Source organism: Passer montanus, unplaced genomic scaffold (assembly GCF_014805655.1).
Source record: "Passer montanus isolate IOZ18808 unplaced genomic scaffold, ASM1480565v1 scaffold174, whole genome shotgun sequence".
NCBI lineage: Eukaryota > Metazoa > Chordata > Aves > Passeriformes > Passeridae > Passer > Passer montanus.
The window spans coordinates 331,333-348,287 of record NW_024364715.1 but is presented as its reverse complement, the minus strand read 5'-3'; the positions used below and the strand labels follow the sequence as shown (position 1 = coordinate 348,287).

Sequence of the window (16,955 nt, the reverse complement as noted above, 5' to 3'; positions counted from 1 at the left end):
CCGCCCGCCCCGCCGCTGGGCCCCGCCGCACCCGCACCCCCGGGGCAGCCCGCGGGCAGCCCGGGAGAGCCGCCGGGTTCGTGCTCCCCGCAGCGAGCCGTACGGGAGAACGCTCGGCAGCGGGCCCTCCTCCCGGGTGGGATGCCCGGGATGCCCGGGTGGGATTGGTGTTTATTCGGGGCTGATGGGGAAGTTAATTAACGCGGTGCGGGGCTTGGAGGCTCGGAGCGCAGCGGGGTCGGGACCGGGGGGACCGGGCGCCCTCCGCAGCGGGGGTTTGGAGGTGGGGCTTGGAGGTGGGATTTTGGAGGCTTGGAGGTGGATTTTGGAGGCTTGGGGCTGGGTTTTGGAGGTTTGGGGGTGGGTTTTGGAGGAGATGCCTTAGCTTCTAGTCCTGGTTTCCAAACCCTCAGTTTTAAGCCAGCTCCAGCCCAAGTAAAGATGTTTTCTCCTGGTGCTGCAGGCAGGGAAGCAAACTGGTAGGATTGCTCTGGGTAGAAGTTGCTTCCCTGCCTGCTGCTTCCAGGACTGCTGGCTTCTGGGGAAGGCATGGATGTACCTCTAGCATCCCAAAAACCCTGCAAGTGTTGCACAAAGAGTGGCGCTATGAGGTGAATTTTGGGGGGGCCTGTGGAATGTGCTTGGCACACAAATGGCTTTCTCAAGGAGACAGGGAGTGAACTGCTGGGACATCTTGTTGCGTTAGAGGATGCTCAGCCAGGAGGAACCCCCAGCCTGCCCCATGGCCGTGGTTAAAGCCGTGGTGATGGAGACTCCATGGGTAATAAAACAAATACACAGAGAAACAGTTTCCTTTTACCACAGAAACAATATTTCAGCACTGGCTGAGCTGCAGCTTGCCAGCTGTCAGAAAGCCCTGAGTGCTAGGGATGTGCTGGGCTCTCCGTGGATGCTGGGTTTGATTTTCAGCCCACCTGAGCTGTCCTGGGTGTTTCCTGGCATGGGAACTGCGTGTCCAGGTTGGCATTGCCACGGTGCCCCCACGGCAGGCTGCAGGCTGGTGCTTTGGCAACCCCTCTCTCTTCATTTGCTCTTTTCATCTTCAAGTCAAATGACATCAAACAGCCTAACCCGCGGCCTGTGCTGTCACCAGCAGGTGTCCTTAAGGATCAGCCGTGCTTTATCCAGGTGGTAGACCTGGGAAGTGCACGAGGAGTTGTGTTTGTGCCCGGTCTGTCCCTGACTGGGTGCAGTGAAAATTGCTGGTGCTGAGGATGCTGGCCAGCAGCAGAGGTTATTTTTCCTCCCCAGCACAGGCCAGTGGTACCTTTTCAGGAGTGGATGTGCTCCATGTGGATACCAACAATCCTGGGAACAACCTGCCAGTGTTGGTGCTTTGGTGGGATGATGTTTTCTGGGATTCTGCTTGCCCAGCACCTTTTAGTGTTGGAAGTCACAGCCACTACCTAATGCTCTGATTTTGTGCCTGAATTTGGCTTGAATAAGGCATTTGCTTATTAAAGTAAACAAAACAAAGGGGAAAAAGTGGTTTTCTTCCCAAAAGACAATCTTTTCAATGGGAGCTGTACCACAGCAGCCCATCCTGGTGACCCACAGGAGCTTAAATTGGTCTGCCCAATGCTAAAACAAGATCATGTGGCCAAGGCAAGCTGGGGATGGCTGCTGAATGAGGCAAGGTGCAAAACAGGCTGGACCAGGGTGATGGATAAGTGCAGGAGCCAGGGGAGTCTCTCCATGTGTTGTCCAGGTTTGGCCTCATCCAGAGCAAAGACTGGACTGGGATCTTGCAGGGAGCTCCTGGCCACACGCTGCCCGTCCTGCCTGTTGCAGTCCTATCAGTGGCTCCCACATGGTTATCAGGCTGCTCACTGCACTGCCTCTGTGGCTTCTGCTGAAACCCATCCCGGACCTCTGTGCTCTGAAAATCAGAAATCTTTTCATGTCCAGCCCCACAACTCTCAGTTTGGAGATTTCACGAGATTTTCTAAGAGTTTATCTCCTTCCATATGTCTCTCAGCAGCAATTATACCCCCTTCAGCACTGTTATGATAGCCTAAATGAGACCAAATTTAGTTAGCTTCCTCTCATAGATAATCCTCCTTTCTTTGACTGTTGTAGTCATTTTTCACACCAGTTTCAGTTCCTTGGAAAGACAAGGGAAGAGATTTTAAGAGTTGTGGCTGGGATTTCAGGCTTAAGATCAATGGGCCTTTTGTTTTGAAATCCAGTTCAGTGGGCTTTTAAGAACATATCTGATCATTACTGTGAGCATCTCAAAGTTTGGAGCCCCAGCCTGCAATTCAGCTACGAAACAACAACTCCGCTGACTCCAAGAACTTGTACAAACATTTATAATCAACAGGAGGCAAGCTAAGAGCCATTCAAACAAGAGATAAGATTAGCAGCTGAAGTGGCTGGGCTGCAATTGTTATTGTGCAAGTCAAAGAAAAGGCTGTCACACACGGAGGATATTGCCAAGCAAGATTCATTTGAGTCGCCGAGTCATTCTTCTCTCATCCGAATGTCTGAATTCTCCTGCAGTCTGCCCAGATCTGCTCAGGCTGAGTCGGGTGAGCTGCTGGGTTAGGAGGTGACTGAGTTTAGACTTTTTTTCCCAAGTTGTGTCAGATATTTCACTTGGTCCCATTCTTGTCCAGCAAGAACTCTTTCCACCATGGAAAAGGGGAAGAGGGAAGTTCAGAGAACTTCCTGTGCTGTGATGGGAGTTGGAGCACTGAAGCACCAAAGCCAAGTTGCTGTTGCCATCTCTCAAATGCAGAATGCTCAGAAGGGTTTTACAGCCACGGGGGATGTCTGAGGCTGGGTGAAGGCTCAGACCAGCCCCTGAACAGGAACGTGTAACAGGATGGTGAAAGCTCCCTTTGCTTTCCATCTGGGTCCTCCTTGGAGCGTGCCTTTGGAGTTCAGCATGGCTCGTCCACTGCCGTGAGGCGTTGGTTACCCTGTGAACAAGCCCCATCGTGTGCAGCAAACAAGAAACCAGCACACAACATATGAAAGTCATTTAGGAAGATGGGAACGATGAGCGGCGCACACAATAGCGTTGCTATTAGGATCTGTCGATCCTAATTAAAAAAATACTTCTCAATGAAAATTATTTATAAAAAGAAATCACAGTGACCCTAAATCAAGTTATTTGTGAATGGTTTTTAGTCTCCCAGATCAGTTAAAACTCCTGTGTTAGTCACTGGACGTCATCCAAGCTACATGCTGAATGAATAACATCCCTGCCAAATTTCATTTTTTTTTCACCCTCACCCAGTTTGGCACAGGACAGTTAAAGTCATTTTTCTAAATATCTTTCAGAACATCAAGCGACTGTAAAATAACAATGGGAAAGCTTGGCCACGGACAACTGCAGCTCCAGTTGGAACCGCTTCTCTCCAAGAAAGCAGCTCCACTTCCTTTGATGATTTGTTTTGGGGGAGCACCGAGGCAAGGATTCCTCCACGGGGGAACGGGAGGGTCGCTGCCTGAGGGGTAACCCTGCCAGGGAGCCTGGCTTCCAGCTGTTCCAGAGTGGGGCACGGCTGCATCCAGACTGGCCCTGGGTACAGGGTTGGTGTCTTTTTGGCCACCTGCTAGAGGGTGGCATCCCGAGGACATGTCAGCCATTCCTTGTCCACAGCGGCAGTTTCCATGGCGAGCTGTAGCTACGCCTCTTCTGCTCACTCTTCAGAAACAAAAAACAAACAAAAAACAAACAAAGAAATAAGGAGTCAGTGACTGCACAATGGCAGAACAAGTTTTTGCTTCTTGTGCCTGCAAAGATAAAGGGCTAATTCTTCTACACACTATGTGATGTCCTATCCAAGTGAATTAAGTCTGGGATTGTTTTTGTGATGGCTTGTTCCAACTCCAGTGTGCTTTCTCTTCTCTGACTGGCCTGCAAGTCCCCTACTGCCCTTTTCTCAGCTGGCTTCCCCCTCATTTGTTCTTTCTGACCACGGAGGTCTCGTCACCTGCAGAGAGTGAGGACCTTCCCCAGTTCTTGGTTCTCAGAGACATTAAGAGGAAGGCATGGTTCTCCAGCTCCCCACAGAATCCAGGAAGTGCTGCCTGCTCTTCTGTCAAAAGCTAGCAACAAATGGCCACCAAATTCCAATCTTGCTGGTTTTCAGTGAGAATAATTTATAAACCCAGGGCTCCTTGTTTCCTAAGGAGGAGCAAGGACTAGAGCCCAGCATCATGTGCAGCAGTTAGCAAAGGCTGTGTCACCCATTTATGTGACTTCCTGTTTCCAGTATCCAGGTGGCTTCTTTGCCTCCAGTTGAACTGGTGTGGTGCCTGGCTGGGCCTCCTCCTTCCCTTCCCTTTTCCCATGCCTGTGGCATTGGCTGGGAAGGTGCTCTGTCCACAGGGACGTCCAGGAAGGTGGGCATAGCTGGCTCACGGGCACAGCTGCTCTGGCTCCTGTGACCAGCTGGTTCATCCTTTTGTTAAGATGACAGCACCTCCTGGTTTTGCTCTTTGATTCCTCTTGTTTTCATGCTGCCTTGCTGCTGTCTCCAGAGCTGTGCCCACATGGTTCTGTTCTTCCTCCAGCCATCACTGCTGGTTCTGGACTTGCACAGCCATGCAGCAAGGCAGCTGACATCCTCTCTGGTCCTGCTTTTCCTTCTGGGCTCATGGACATGCTCGGGTTGTGGGCTGTGAATCCATGCCCTCAAGGCACATTTTTGGGAAGTGTGCTTTAGAAAGCACTGGCTGGCATTGTCTGCAGATTTCTGTGTTTCCCAGCTTTGCCTGATAGAGGTGCATCCCCCTCCATATCACAATGCCTGTTTTATCCTGCCATTTATTTTTAGCCTCTAAAGCTGTTGGATCACACCAGGTGGGGTCCCTAATGTGTCCAAGAGCAGTCCAGCTGGTGCAGGGTCCCAGAGGAGAAAAGGGTGGGAGAAGGCAGAGAGAAGTCTTGGCTCTAGAGACTCCCAGGTATGATTGTGCCATGGACCTCCACAACTCCCCCTCCAGCCAGGGAAGCTTTCTGGCCATTTGTAACTTCTGGTTTTGAGGTTATTACTCCAGCCCCTCCCCAATGCAGCTTTTGCAGCTGTGATACTTTCAGATTCCTTAAAAAGTATGTGAGGATGTTGGAATAGATCTTTTGCAATCTGTTCCCTGGGAGCAAGGGTGCTCATAGAGCTTGGAGGAAATGGGCTGACTGCTCCCATGTGGGGCCAAAGAAACCCCAAACATCTGTGAGGACGAGAAGGAAGACACAGAACAAACCACAGTTTTGAAATGAGATTTAGAACAAATCACAGTTTACCAGTTTTGCATCCAAAAGAAGGATGCTTTGGCTTTTTCTTTTCCCTCAATTTTTTTCTCTGAAGATGCTGACCTGGCTGTTGCCACTGGGAGAGGATGCAGCGAGTCCTCAGCTCTCAGGTGGGCTGGCTGCTGCCAGCATGACACAGTGCTGTGGTTTGACCCCAAGTGGCAGCTCAGCACCATCATCCACTCACTCCCCTTTGATGGGATGGGAGAGAGAATCAGAAGGAGGAAAGTGAGACAAACTGGCAGCTGAGATAAAGACAGTTAGGGAAAGCAAAAGATACATGCACCAGCAAAGCAAAGCAAGGAATCTGTTCCCACCTGCCATCACAGGCAGGTGTTCAGGCACCCCCAGGACAGCAGAGCTGTGTGGTGTGGGATGAGCTGTGCCAAGGGAAATACAGGTTGGATATTAGGAAAAAGTTTTTTACAGGAAGGGTGATAAAGTTCTGGAATGGCTGCCCAGGGAGGTGGTGCAGTCACCATCCCTGGGTGTGTTTAACACAGCCTGGGTGTGGCACTGGGTGCCAGGGTTGAGCTGAGGTGTTGGGGCTGGGCTGGACTCAATGATCTTGGAGGTCTCTTCCAACCCAGTGGTTCTGTGAATTCTGTGGATATCTCTTGGGTCAGTGGGAGCCAGCTGTTCTGGCTGTGTCCCCTCTCAGCTCCTTGTGCACCCCTAACCTGCTCACTGGTGGGGTGATATGAGAAGCAGAAAAGGCCTTGGCTCTGTGTAAGACCTGCTCAGCAATAATAAAAACATCTCTGTGTTATCAGCCATGTTTTCAGCACATATCCAAAGCACAGCCCCATAACAGCTACTGAGAAGAAAATTAACTCTACCCCAGCCAAAACCAGCACACAGAATCCCAGCTCCCCATCCTCTGTGGGGTTTGGTTTACATGGTTCTGAAAGGAAAACTCTCCCAAAACTCACCCAAGGAAGAGCAAAGTCCAGCTGTGCAGATGGAGCTGTGCAGTACAGACAAGGGCTCAGATCCCTGGCTGGATTGCAAGTAGCTGATGTTCCTGTGGCAGAACCTCTTGCTGCATCCAGGTAATTGTCCCCCTGGACCCTGCACCCACCTAGTGATTTTAGTGCCCCTGGTTTTGAATCCTCTTTTCCTGTGGTGGTAAGCAGCAGCCACAAGGCTAATGGGTGTATTCAAGAGTTGTTCTAGCAGTGTTAAGCTCATTGCAGAAGCTCAGGACCTGCCTTTTGGCTCCTGGGGGCAAATGTGTGTGTGTGAGTGAGTGAATGCAGCCCTGCAGGCACAGCTGATACCCAAAACAGTAATTTCAAGGATGCTACATAAACCCAGGAATAGAGTAATACCTACCTGGAGGAGAGCAGAGGCCCTAGAACTTAATTTAAATTCTTCCAATTCCCCTTCCTCCCAATTCTAAGATAAATGGACAAAAACAGGCCCTGGAAGCTGTTGTGGAGCCCAGCCAGAGATGAGCAGGAAGGAGCCAAAGGCATTTCCACAGCTTGTCTTGCTGTGCAGGAGGCTTGGAGAGGTGTTTATAAACACCTTTTCTGCTCACAGTGCTCTTGGCCCCTCTCTGGCTCATGGCCAGGCATGGCCCCGGTCCAAGCTTGTTTTGCAGTGTTTCATCCCCTGTGCTCTGCAGAGCTGCCTTGGTGCTGAGGCTGAGCAGGTTTGCCCCGGGAGCAGGTCCATGAGAGGGTGTGAGCTGCTGTGCAAATCCAGGAGACAGGAATTGCCCCCTTCAGTGCTGTCCTGGAGCGGGCTCTGAGTTTTCACACTGGCCCTGTGCTTGGTCTTGCTCTCTCTGGGACAGGGGATGTGTCCCATGAGGTTGATCTTTCTCCAGCAGGCTGGGCCCTTGGGTGGGACATGGATCCCACAGCCCTGTGGGGTGGGCACAGACCCAAGCAGGGCACCTGCTGCTCTGCCCAGAGCTGGTGGAGCTGGTGCTGGTGCTGCTTGGCAGTCACATCATCAGGATGGGAATCTGGTTGGGTCCCTGGGATGAAAACACTTGGTTGACTGTGAACAAACCTATCTACACAGATACTTCTCAGCCTGGCCTGGAGAATGTGGGAGCTTTGGTCCAGAAGAATTTATAGCTTGGAACTCCTCATCGTGCACACACGAGACCAACCAAGGCATCTCATCTCACCACAGCAGCTGGCTGTGGTGGCAAGGCCTGTTTAGAGGAGATACAAGATGATCTCTGAGTATGGTTTTGTGGAGGGAGAGATAGCAGGATGAGTGTTTGAAGCCATTCTTCAAGTACTGCAGCACTGCTCTGTCCTTCTGTGGCCCAGCCAGGTGTCCTGCCCCACACTTGGGGGAGGCATCTTCTGGACCCCAGTCCCTGTCTTTTCCAGGAGGATAAAGCTGTTCTTTAAGCCATACTCCAGTGCTGCCCTGGTAGGAAGTCACAGCTGTCCTTCAAGGAGAACAAAGGTCTCAGCTGTGCTGATACACGGAGGTATGGCCAGCTTTGCAGTCCTGTGAGAGGTGAGAGGGGGCTGCCACAGGCGGGAGGAAGGTGTGATACCTCCCTCTAAAGATCCACAGTTTTCCATAGAGGAAGAGAAATGCCCCAACTTGGCTTCTCATTTTAAGTTTTACCAGGAAGAAAAGGGACTGTGGTGAGGGGTTCTCTAAGGCAGCAGAGCCATTCCTACCAGCCCTAAGATGATGAGAGGCCCCCCAGCTCACAGCTGCAGAGTCCTGTGAGCCTGACCTGGGTGCTGTGACAAGGAAGAGTCAGGCACTATTCCTTTCCTGTGAGTGACTTCCCATGGGCAGCATTAAGAAATGTTGTACTGTAGCAGGGAATGTCTCAAAGTATCAAAATTAATTTAGTAGTTATTTAACATTTGCTTATATCTCTTTCAGAGCTGCTCAGAGGATTCTGGAGCATCATTGTGGCTCTGGGTGGGATTCCTCTCTGTCCTCTTGAGACCCATCTGGCATTTGAAAACCTGGGATTCCTGTTCCCTGTGGCTTATCCACAGACTCCAAGTCAAAAAAGTTGTCCCAGAACTCACCCCAGTGTTTTGGATTTTGCTGAAGAGGTGTTTAATTGAAAACCTCTTAGTCCATAAGCCAGACCCTTACCCCAGAAGCAACATCTTTTTACTTTTCCCTCAAAGATGCCATGAGTAAAATGATGAAGGTACTGAATTTTTCCATGCTCTGGTTTCTCACAGAGCAAATTGACTGCAGAGTCCACTCTGTCTTGGTGTCAGAGGGAAAAACCTTCACTTTTATGAGGTAATTTCTTGGTCTGCTTTTAGACCCACAGGTCCCAGCTGGGGCTGTGCAATAACCCTGCAGGAGACTGAAGAACTGAAGGAGCACAGACTGAATCACAACAGGAGGAGGAGAAAACCTTGGCTCCCCTAAATCCTGCTGCTGGGGAGAGCAGGGATTGCCTGGTGCCAATACAGAATGCACCCAGCACAGCAAGAAGTCCTTCTCCCTCCCCAGGGACCATGTGGGGGGTTTCAGTCTCTCACAGTGTCTAGATAGAGGAGCTGGTTTGAGGATATTGCTTATGGGAATATTTTGGGAACTCATTAAAAAGAGAATTAGAGACCAGCCCCGGTGTGATTGAGATAACATGGTGTGTAAGTGCGCAGGAAACATGAAAATCCTCTCAATAATTAAATTCAATTAATTGTTTTACAGCTGCTCAGAAAATACCATGAGGTTCAGGTGGGGTGATGCAGTGCTGGGATTCCAGAAGGTTTGGATGGAGCAGGTAAGAGACTGGTGTGTGCAGCACCTGGTTTGTGTTGGAGAGGAAAGCTGTTTACAAAGCAGAAACATTGGCAAGCTGGCTTTGCTGGAGACTTTGGGACAGTGTGCAGGCAGCACAGCAGGCACAGACCCTTGTTCTGGGGAAAGCAGTGCAGGGGGCTGGGAGGAAAGGGGCTCTGGCACCTGTGAGAGGGGTTAATTCTGCATCTCAGTGTGAAAGGCCTGACAGCAAATGGCATCATAAAACAGCTGCCTTAATAAGACAAATAAAAAGAAGGATCTATGACAGCTTGGGGAACCAAAAAGGAAGAACTTCTCTCCAGGGAAGGGATATGTGCAGCACTGGGGAAAATCCATCCTGGGTCCATCCCACGCTGCACGGATGCAGGCTGCTCTGCATCTGAAGGGGCATAAGGCAAACTTGCCCTTGACATTTCTCTTTTTACTCTGCCTTGTTAAAACAGATATTTTATTAAGCCTTTTGCTGTGGGGCATTTCTCACTGAGACTGGAGAGACCCCCACACCACCTCCTCCCCCACTCAGTCCAGGGAGTACCCCTGAGGAAATGGGTGTGCTTGCTGGGGGACTAGGGACAGACTGCTGCCCTCAGACCAGAGCCACGGCTCCTGCTGCCTCCCTGGCCATCCCCAGCCTGGGGAAGCAAGAGGGTTGTGCCAGATCTCTGCTCTGAAGTGCCTCACTCGGGTCCCCATTGCTTCCCTGCCTGAAGAAGCAGTGACTCCTGGAAGGGAGCAGACAGTGCTGTGTGTTGTGTCATGGGCAGCCAGCATTACCCCGCTGGCTGGGGGCTCAGAAACAGCCATGCCAGACTGGGCAGAGCTCACATGTCCCAGAGTCTGGAAGGGGCAGTGGGATGGGAGCCCTGGGATGCTCCTGGCTGGTGCCTGCTTGCACCATGGCTGTTGCCAGCAGCAGGTCAGGGTGGTCACAGCCTCACTGGGCTCTGCCTCATCAACCCCAAACAATGAAGGACCCCTGCCCCCATGCTGTGTGCTCTCCTAGGGATGCACCACCTCCTGGGAAAGAAAGATCACCTGGATATTCACCCTCAGCCTCCCAAGCTGCACTATAGGGCCACTGCCCCATGTGACATGCCCCACGGAGGGGACTTTGGATCCTTGCCTTTGTACCTGCCCTCCAGGTAGTTTTTAGCCATTAACTCAGCCCTAAAATTCCTCTCAGACTAAGCAAGACCACCTGCCATCACCCCTCCTTTTAGTGCCCATGTCCCTGCCCCAGTGAGTCTGTGTGTGTGATCCAGCCTTCAGGAGAAGAGAGAGAGGCAGGGGCAGCACCCCTGGGGCAGGTCAGGCAGGTGATGCCAGCACCCAGACTAAGCAAGACCACCTGCCATCACCCCTCCTTTTAGTGCCCGTGTCCCTGCCCCAGTGAGTCTGTGTGTGATCCAGCCTTCAGGAGAGGAGAGAGAGGCAGGGGCAGCACCCCTGGGGCAGGTCAGGCAGGTGATGCCAGCACCCCATCACTCCTGCAGCAAGCAGAGACTCCCACTGAAGCCTCTGCCTTGTCAGAGCTGGCCTGGCATCCTTCCCACGGGATGGATTTTGGGTGAGGAAATACAAATTGCTGTCCCTGGCTCTGCAGGGTTAATCTCAGTGCAGATGCATGTGGAGCTGCCTGTGTCCTCAGGACAGGACGTGCTCAGCAAAGGGCTGAGGAGGGAGCTGCAGACCGGGAAAGCAGCGTGGCCTTGGGTGTGCTGGGAGAGGCTGGAGGTGCCCCGGGAGGGAGGATCCAGCACGTGCACGTGTGTGCCCACGGATCACACTGCGAGATGCAGCAGATGAGCTGCTTGCTCTATTTGTAACCTCCCACTGCTGTTGCAGGCTTTGCAAGGAGGAGAAGGAGCTGGAAATGGAGCTGAAAATGGAAACTTGAGGCTCAGATTCTTGGGGAGGCTCAGGAGCCCGACAGAACCCATCAGTCCCCAGGGAAGCAGGAGCTTCTCTTGCTCCTGGGCCCTGTGTCCTGCTCTCATGCTCAGCACAGAGTGAGACATTCATCCTCCACTTTGGAGCAAAACTAATTTTCATTAACTTATTGAGGAAAGGAGACATAAAGACACAATTTAATTGCAAACCACAAGATTACAGTGTGAGATGAAGCGAGGAAAGAATAAGGGGGGAAAAGGAAAAAACAACCTGGGTCTTATTTTTTAATTTGCACCCCTTTAGCCGGCTGAAGGAGAGCTGGGTGGGGACGTGGCAGTGCCATGCTGTGCCCTGGTGGGTGGGATCCAGCCTCCCTCCCTGGGCATCACAGCTGGGATGTTGCATTCAGGATCTGGCTACCTGAAAGCTGGTTTGGACAGTCCCAGTGGCTGCAGCTGGCCACTGGTGGGTGCAGGATGAGAGCCTGGTGTGCAGGGGCCATGGACACCTGTCCTGTGGATCTCCTGCCTGGATTCAGCACCTGCTGAATCCAGGGTGTTGCTTTTGGAGAGTGCAGGATGTTCTTGGGAAGGGCATGGTAAGAGTTGAGCACAAGGAGAGCAAACAGGGCTCCTCTTCAGCCCCTGACATGCAGCAGCCTGGGACAGCCCACCCCTCCCCTGATCCCAGCTCTCCTTGCAAAGGGCAGGGTGGAAGGGTGAGGGATGAGGCTCCAGCACCCCTCCAGTCCTCCTGGCTTCTTGCTGAAACTGCTAATTAAAGAGCCCATTTCACCAAACGATTTTTTTCTGATGTGAAAACTTTTCCATAAGGAACTAGTCCCAGATCCACCAACTCATTTCACATTTATTTTAAATCTCAGCTTTATATTGTGTAGTTTCCTCCAGGGCTTGATTATCTTCTCAGTAGAAGCTCTGTTGTTCTGGTTTGTGGGACCTATATTTAGCCTTGCCCTAAGGTCTGTGCACCTCTCAGTACAGGGCTCAGATGCTGCCACCCGAGCTCCTGGGCTTTCCTATTTATTTGGATCTATTAAACAAGTTACCATTTCTGTAATATCAAGGGCATTTTCCAGCCACAGGCTGCCTACAAGCAGTAACTTGTTGCTGCAGAAATGGTCTCCTGGATCTCAGAAGTAATTTGGAGAGGGTCTCTTATCTAACAATGGCAAATTGTATTTAAACAGGGAATCAAGAGCAAAGCCAAACAGCCTCATCCCTCTCTTTTATTGTGGTGGTACCTCAAGTCCTCATTCCCCATGTTTCCTACACATGTAATAAGGCATACACCCACTCAGCATATTTTTACATAAAAATACACGAAACGGGCAAAAGTGGGAGGGGACTTTGCCTATGAAGGGAATTCAGAGGTGCACAGATGTACCTGGTGCCCTGGTGTGGCTGCAATTGTTATTTGATACACAGGGGGGTGTAAGGAGGTTGTGTGGAGAGAAGGGAGAGAGAAAACATCCAGGGCTGGCAGTGAAATCCAGTCCAGGGAGAATCTCTGGGATGGAGGGATCTCCCACTGGAGGGCTGGAGGCTGGCATGCACCATCCTGTGGGGAGCATTGCTCCCACTGGTGCCATTTTGCACCCTGCCATCTTCCTAGTGACACATCTCAGTACCTGGGCACCGCTGTCCTTCTGGGGACACGAAGAGCTGCCCGCCTGATCATCAGCTCCCTGCCAGTGCCACCTCTGCCAGTGCCACCAGAGCAATCCTCTGGCTCTGGGCAGTGCTGCCCTGTCTCAAAGCCCTCCTGGAGCTGGAGCTGCTGTCAAACGTGTTGGGTGTATCCAAGGAACGAGCCAAGGCACGCGGTGGGAGCGATCCGCGGGCAAATCTGGGAGCTGAGGCACGGGCTGCAACATCTGATGGGAAGGCTGGGAGGGAAAAGGGAAGGCTGAATTGTTTATGGTTTGTTTTTCATTCATCATTCCTGCTTGTGTGGGTGGACAAGGAGTGAATGAGTTTCTCGGGGAGGGCAGCAAATAAAAGAGGCACACATTTCCTTGAAGGATGAGTAGATTTTTTTCCTTCCTACTGCCTAGGTGAATATGTCACAAAGGGGCTGGAGGAAACCCTAGCAGCTTCTCTCCCAGGTGCAGGAAACAACTTGCTCTTGATTTTTTCCCTTTGATCACCATGTGCCAATAGATAAAAGGTTTTTTGGGGTGGGTTTCGTAATAATAAAGTCCTACTTTTCCTCCCTACAACAAATGTTCTCAACTTTTCTTTGGACTGTTGAGAATCTCATGGAATTACAGTGGGTCAATGCTCTCCCAGCTGAGGGAAGGATGGGTGGCTGGATCAGACCACTGTGCCAGGATGGTCCATTTCTGGGACAGACAGCACTGTGGTGCCTACAGCTACAGCTCTCAGTTCTGCCTTTCTCTGATCTGGGAGTTGACATTAACAGGCAGGAGATACATAGAAGTAGATGATTTTTAAGGTTTCTTCCAATCTGAGCCATTCTGATTCTGTGGTTAGTCAATGTCCAGGTTGGAGTCTCAGACTGAGTGTTGGGTTTTGCTTTTTCCACACAATTCCTGTGTTCATAATTTATCACCCGCTTTTCACATTTCACCCGAGGCTGTGGTGGTGTCCCCCTGGTGCCAGGAGTCTGGTGTGTCCTGGTCAAGGGCTGGCTCCTGCCCCACATGGGGCACTGATGCTCTCCATGGGCATCCCCCAACTGAGCAAGCCAAATCCTTGCAGAGAAAACATGGAGGTGGGAGAAACTGATTGCAATGGATTTGTTGGCATTTGTGGGGCTTTTGTGAAACACCTGATTGTTGCAGGGAAGGAATGTCCCCTAGGGAGGGAAAGCAATGTTCCCTTGGCTGGGCTATGGGATGGTGTCTCCTGTATTTGCCATCTTCACACCAGCAGGGCTTGAGGCTCCCTGCAGGGAACCAGGATAGAGCTGGTGCTGGGAAGGGCTGTGGGAGGTGGGGGGACACCCTTGCAGTACAGGCATGGTTCTGAGGCTGGCCTGAAATGGGGAAAAGCTTAGCACAGCCCTGTGCTGGATAACACAGGGAATGGCTGGACCTGCCTTAGGTTGGATATCAGGGAAAGGTTCTTCCCCCAGAGGGTGCTGGGGGGCACTGCCCAGGCTCCCCAGGGAATGAACATGGCCCCGGGGCTGCCAGAGCTCCAGGAGCATTTGGAAAATGCTCTCAGGCACAAGGTGGGGTTGTTGGGATGTCCTGTGCAGAGCCAGGTGCTGGACTCAATGCATCCCCTTCCAGCTCAGCACGTTCTGTGGCTCTGTGCTTTGCTCCTCCTTACACCAAAATCCCCACATGGAATTTGCAGGAGCACACCTTCAACTGACCCGGAGGAGGCTGAGAATCTGCAACCTGTGGAGGATGCTGAAGAAGGACAGCCCACCTGCCCGTGCTGCTGGAGGTCAACATCTGTCCTTGCAGAGGAGCTGCAGGGCTCCCTGAGGAAGGGAGGGACACTGGGACACTGCCCTGTGCTCCAGGCAGGGCTCTGTGCCAGGAGCTCCCTTGGCAGAGGGCAAGAGAGACCTGAGAGGTGCTTTGTTTTCAGGCATTTCTGGGAAATTGCAGGAACAAAATTAAAGGAGGTAAAAGAAAAACCAGCCCCCACAGCACTTGCCTGAGGAACGAGAACCTCTGATGGTGCTGCTGAACTCTGGGGTCCTCCAGACAGGGTGGAATCCAGGCTGAGCTCAGATTCTCCATCTCTCTGCCAGGATGGCAAATATGATGGGGTTTCACAGCAGGGAATTTGGGGAGAGATGGGCTTTGGATAAATTAAAACAGACCACTCACCTCCTGGGGTCCCTGCCAACAGTTACCCTCAACTGAAGGAAAATATTTTTAAAATCAGTTATTTAGGCTTCATTCTCTCAAAGCTGGTGTTCAGGTTGCTCTGGTAACTGCACCAAGGACCTTGCTTTATTTATTTCATATGTCAAAATGCCCAAGGACCTATAGAAAATAATGATTTTCCATTTATATGGGAAGAGCAGAATAAAAGGGGGAAAGGGATTTAGTCCTAAACCATTTCTGAAATGACAAGAGAAAAGCAAGTGTCTCAAGTGATGAAAGCCAGTTGATTTCACAAGAGTTAGGCTGAACAACAGGAAAAATACTGCTAAAAGGAGATGTGACCAATGCCCTTTTTTGATGCTAAGTGTTCTGGACTTCAAAATGCCCCAGAGACAAAGAAAATCCTCATTTTTCAAAATTGCCCCAGAGGCCTCACAGGTACCTTGCACTGAATTTCTCACTGGGAGAACTGCTGTGGTCTTGCTGGGATTTCAGCCTGCAAAAACAGACAAGGATTAGCAACTCAGCTGCCTGGCTATGAAAGTGCCCTTTCTGCTGAGGGGCAGGGTAGAGCAGGCGAGCTCCAGATCAAGTTATGCTCTCGGGTATCTCCTTCCTTTCCAGGCAGAGCCTCAGTTGCTGTCTGAGCAAAATGATAGGGAAAGGGGAAATTCCACAGAGATTTATGTCAAAAGAAGAGAGAAGTCAGGTGGTTTCCCTGCTCCTCCGAGCAGCTTCCTGAATCTAAAATACTGTTCTTCCCTCTGCCGTGGGAAACACTTCTGGTCCCTTCTACCTCCCCCTGCATTTCTCTGCAGTTCTGCATGGTCACCAACCAGGGAAAAGAGAAAGCCCTCAGAAACATCTGAGACCAAAAAGCCACAGAGAATCACGCTTAGCGAGAGGAAACGTGTACAAGAAGTAAATGTTCCCTGAGCCCTGCTGTGTGCCCGCTGCGGGGCTCCCGGCACACCACGGCCCTGCGATGGTACCGCTGCTCCGGGAGCTGTCAGCATCCCAGGGAGGGGAAGAGCAGCGGGCCGGGCTGGCAGCAGGAGCCACGGCCGCCCATGGCTGCAGAGCCCCGGGTGCGTGTGCCGGGGCTGTGCCCTGGTGTGCCAGCCCCGGGACAGCGCTGGCTCCAGCCCCGAGCCGGGGAAACAGGAGGAGAGGCTACGCCCCATGCCTGGGCTGGGCACAGCGGCTCTGCTCCCTTCCCATTTTTCCTGATGGTTCTGGCTGCGCTATGATAAATGCAAAGCAAATCCCGATCCTGCCATCTGTGCTCATTTGCTCTCACTGATGGGCTCAAAGACCCAGCTCTTGTCATCCCTTGAGGGGTTTCCCTGGGGCTCTAAAGGTCCTGGGGCCATTGCAGTCTGTGTCCAGAGCCATCGCCCTCCCGCCTCCAGGTCACCTCCGTGGGATGGGACTATGGCCGCTCCCCTTCAACGCGGAATCCAGTGCCACGACATCCCCTGCTGCTGCTAACTGAGCATCTCGGCTCCCTTCCGCACTGCCTGGGCAAGCGAGGCTCTGCGAGCACAGATGCTTCAGGATCAGCCTCGAAAATAAACCCAAACAAGCACCTTTTGGAGCTTAAAGCGACTCCTCCTGGAAGCCACTGCAGGGAAAAGCATTTGTTTATTAACGAGAGGCAGAAGGGACAGGGCATGAAAGGCGGCTTTGTCTCCCCGGCCACTGCGTGTTCCGTTTGTCTCTATGTTAATGCCTTTCCTTCAGGTGTGCAGGGAATCTCGGGCACAAATCTCCCAGCTCCATAAAACCATCGGGCAAAGAGGAATCCCCGGCTCGCGGGCCCTGCGCATCGCGGAACCCCCGTGTCACCTGCAGCCGCCCCCGAATGAGCGCATCTTTGGTCGCTTTTGCGGGGAAAAGGGGGGTTCTGCCAACGCCGGGGGGGCTGCCGAGGGGCCGGCTCCATGGCCGGGTGGAGGGAACGCGGTCTGCCTTCACCCCCGGGGACCCCCAGGGACGCGGGGATCCCCGCCGCAGCGGGCATCCCCGGGGGGGAGTTCCCGGGCAGGGAATCACCTTTCCGGGGGGGTGCGGGGGTCAGCATCCCGGGGGCAGGGGCAGCTGAGGGAGCATCCCGCCTCCTCCCCGCGCCGCGCCGCGCCAGTGCCTGTGCCGGTGCCGCGCCAGGCCGTGCCGGTGCCGTGCCCTGCC

General features: G+C 52.4%; 1 protein-coding gene and 1 long non-coding RNA gene across 2 annotated transcripts in view; both read right to left on the bottom strand.

Moving 5' to 3' along the window:
• The window catches only part of PURA (purine rich element binding protein A), a 1,575-nt gene extending 612 nt beyond the window's left edge, over positions 1-963 (bottom strand). The window contains 2 exon segments of the mRNA XM_039704397.1: positions 1-181; positions 936-963. The exon segment at positions 1-181 is cut by the window's left edge and continues 1 nt beyond it. Of these exon segments, the coding sequence (XP_039560331.1) occupies positions 1-181; positions 936-963 (209 nt within the window).
• Positions 964-16,397: 15,434 nt separating this feature from the next.
• LOC120500046 lies at positions 16,398-16,926 on the bottom strand. Its single transcript, XR_005627026.1, has 2 exons — positions 16,821-16,926; positions 16,398-16,586 (listed from the first exon to the last, which is right to left on the bottom strand). It is a non-coding gene; the product is annotated as an uncharacterized LOC120500046 (long non-coding RNA).
• Positions 16,927-16,955: the final 29 nt, after the last annotated feature.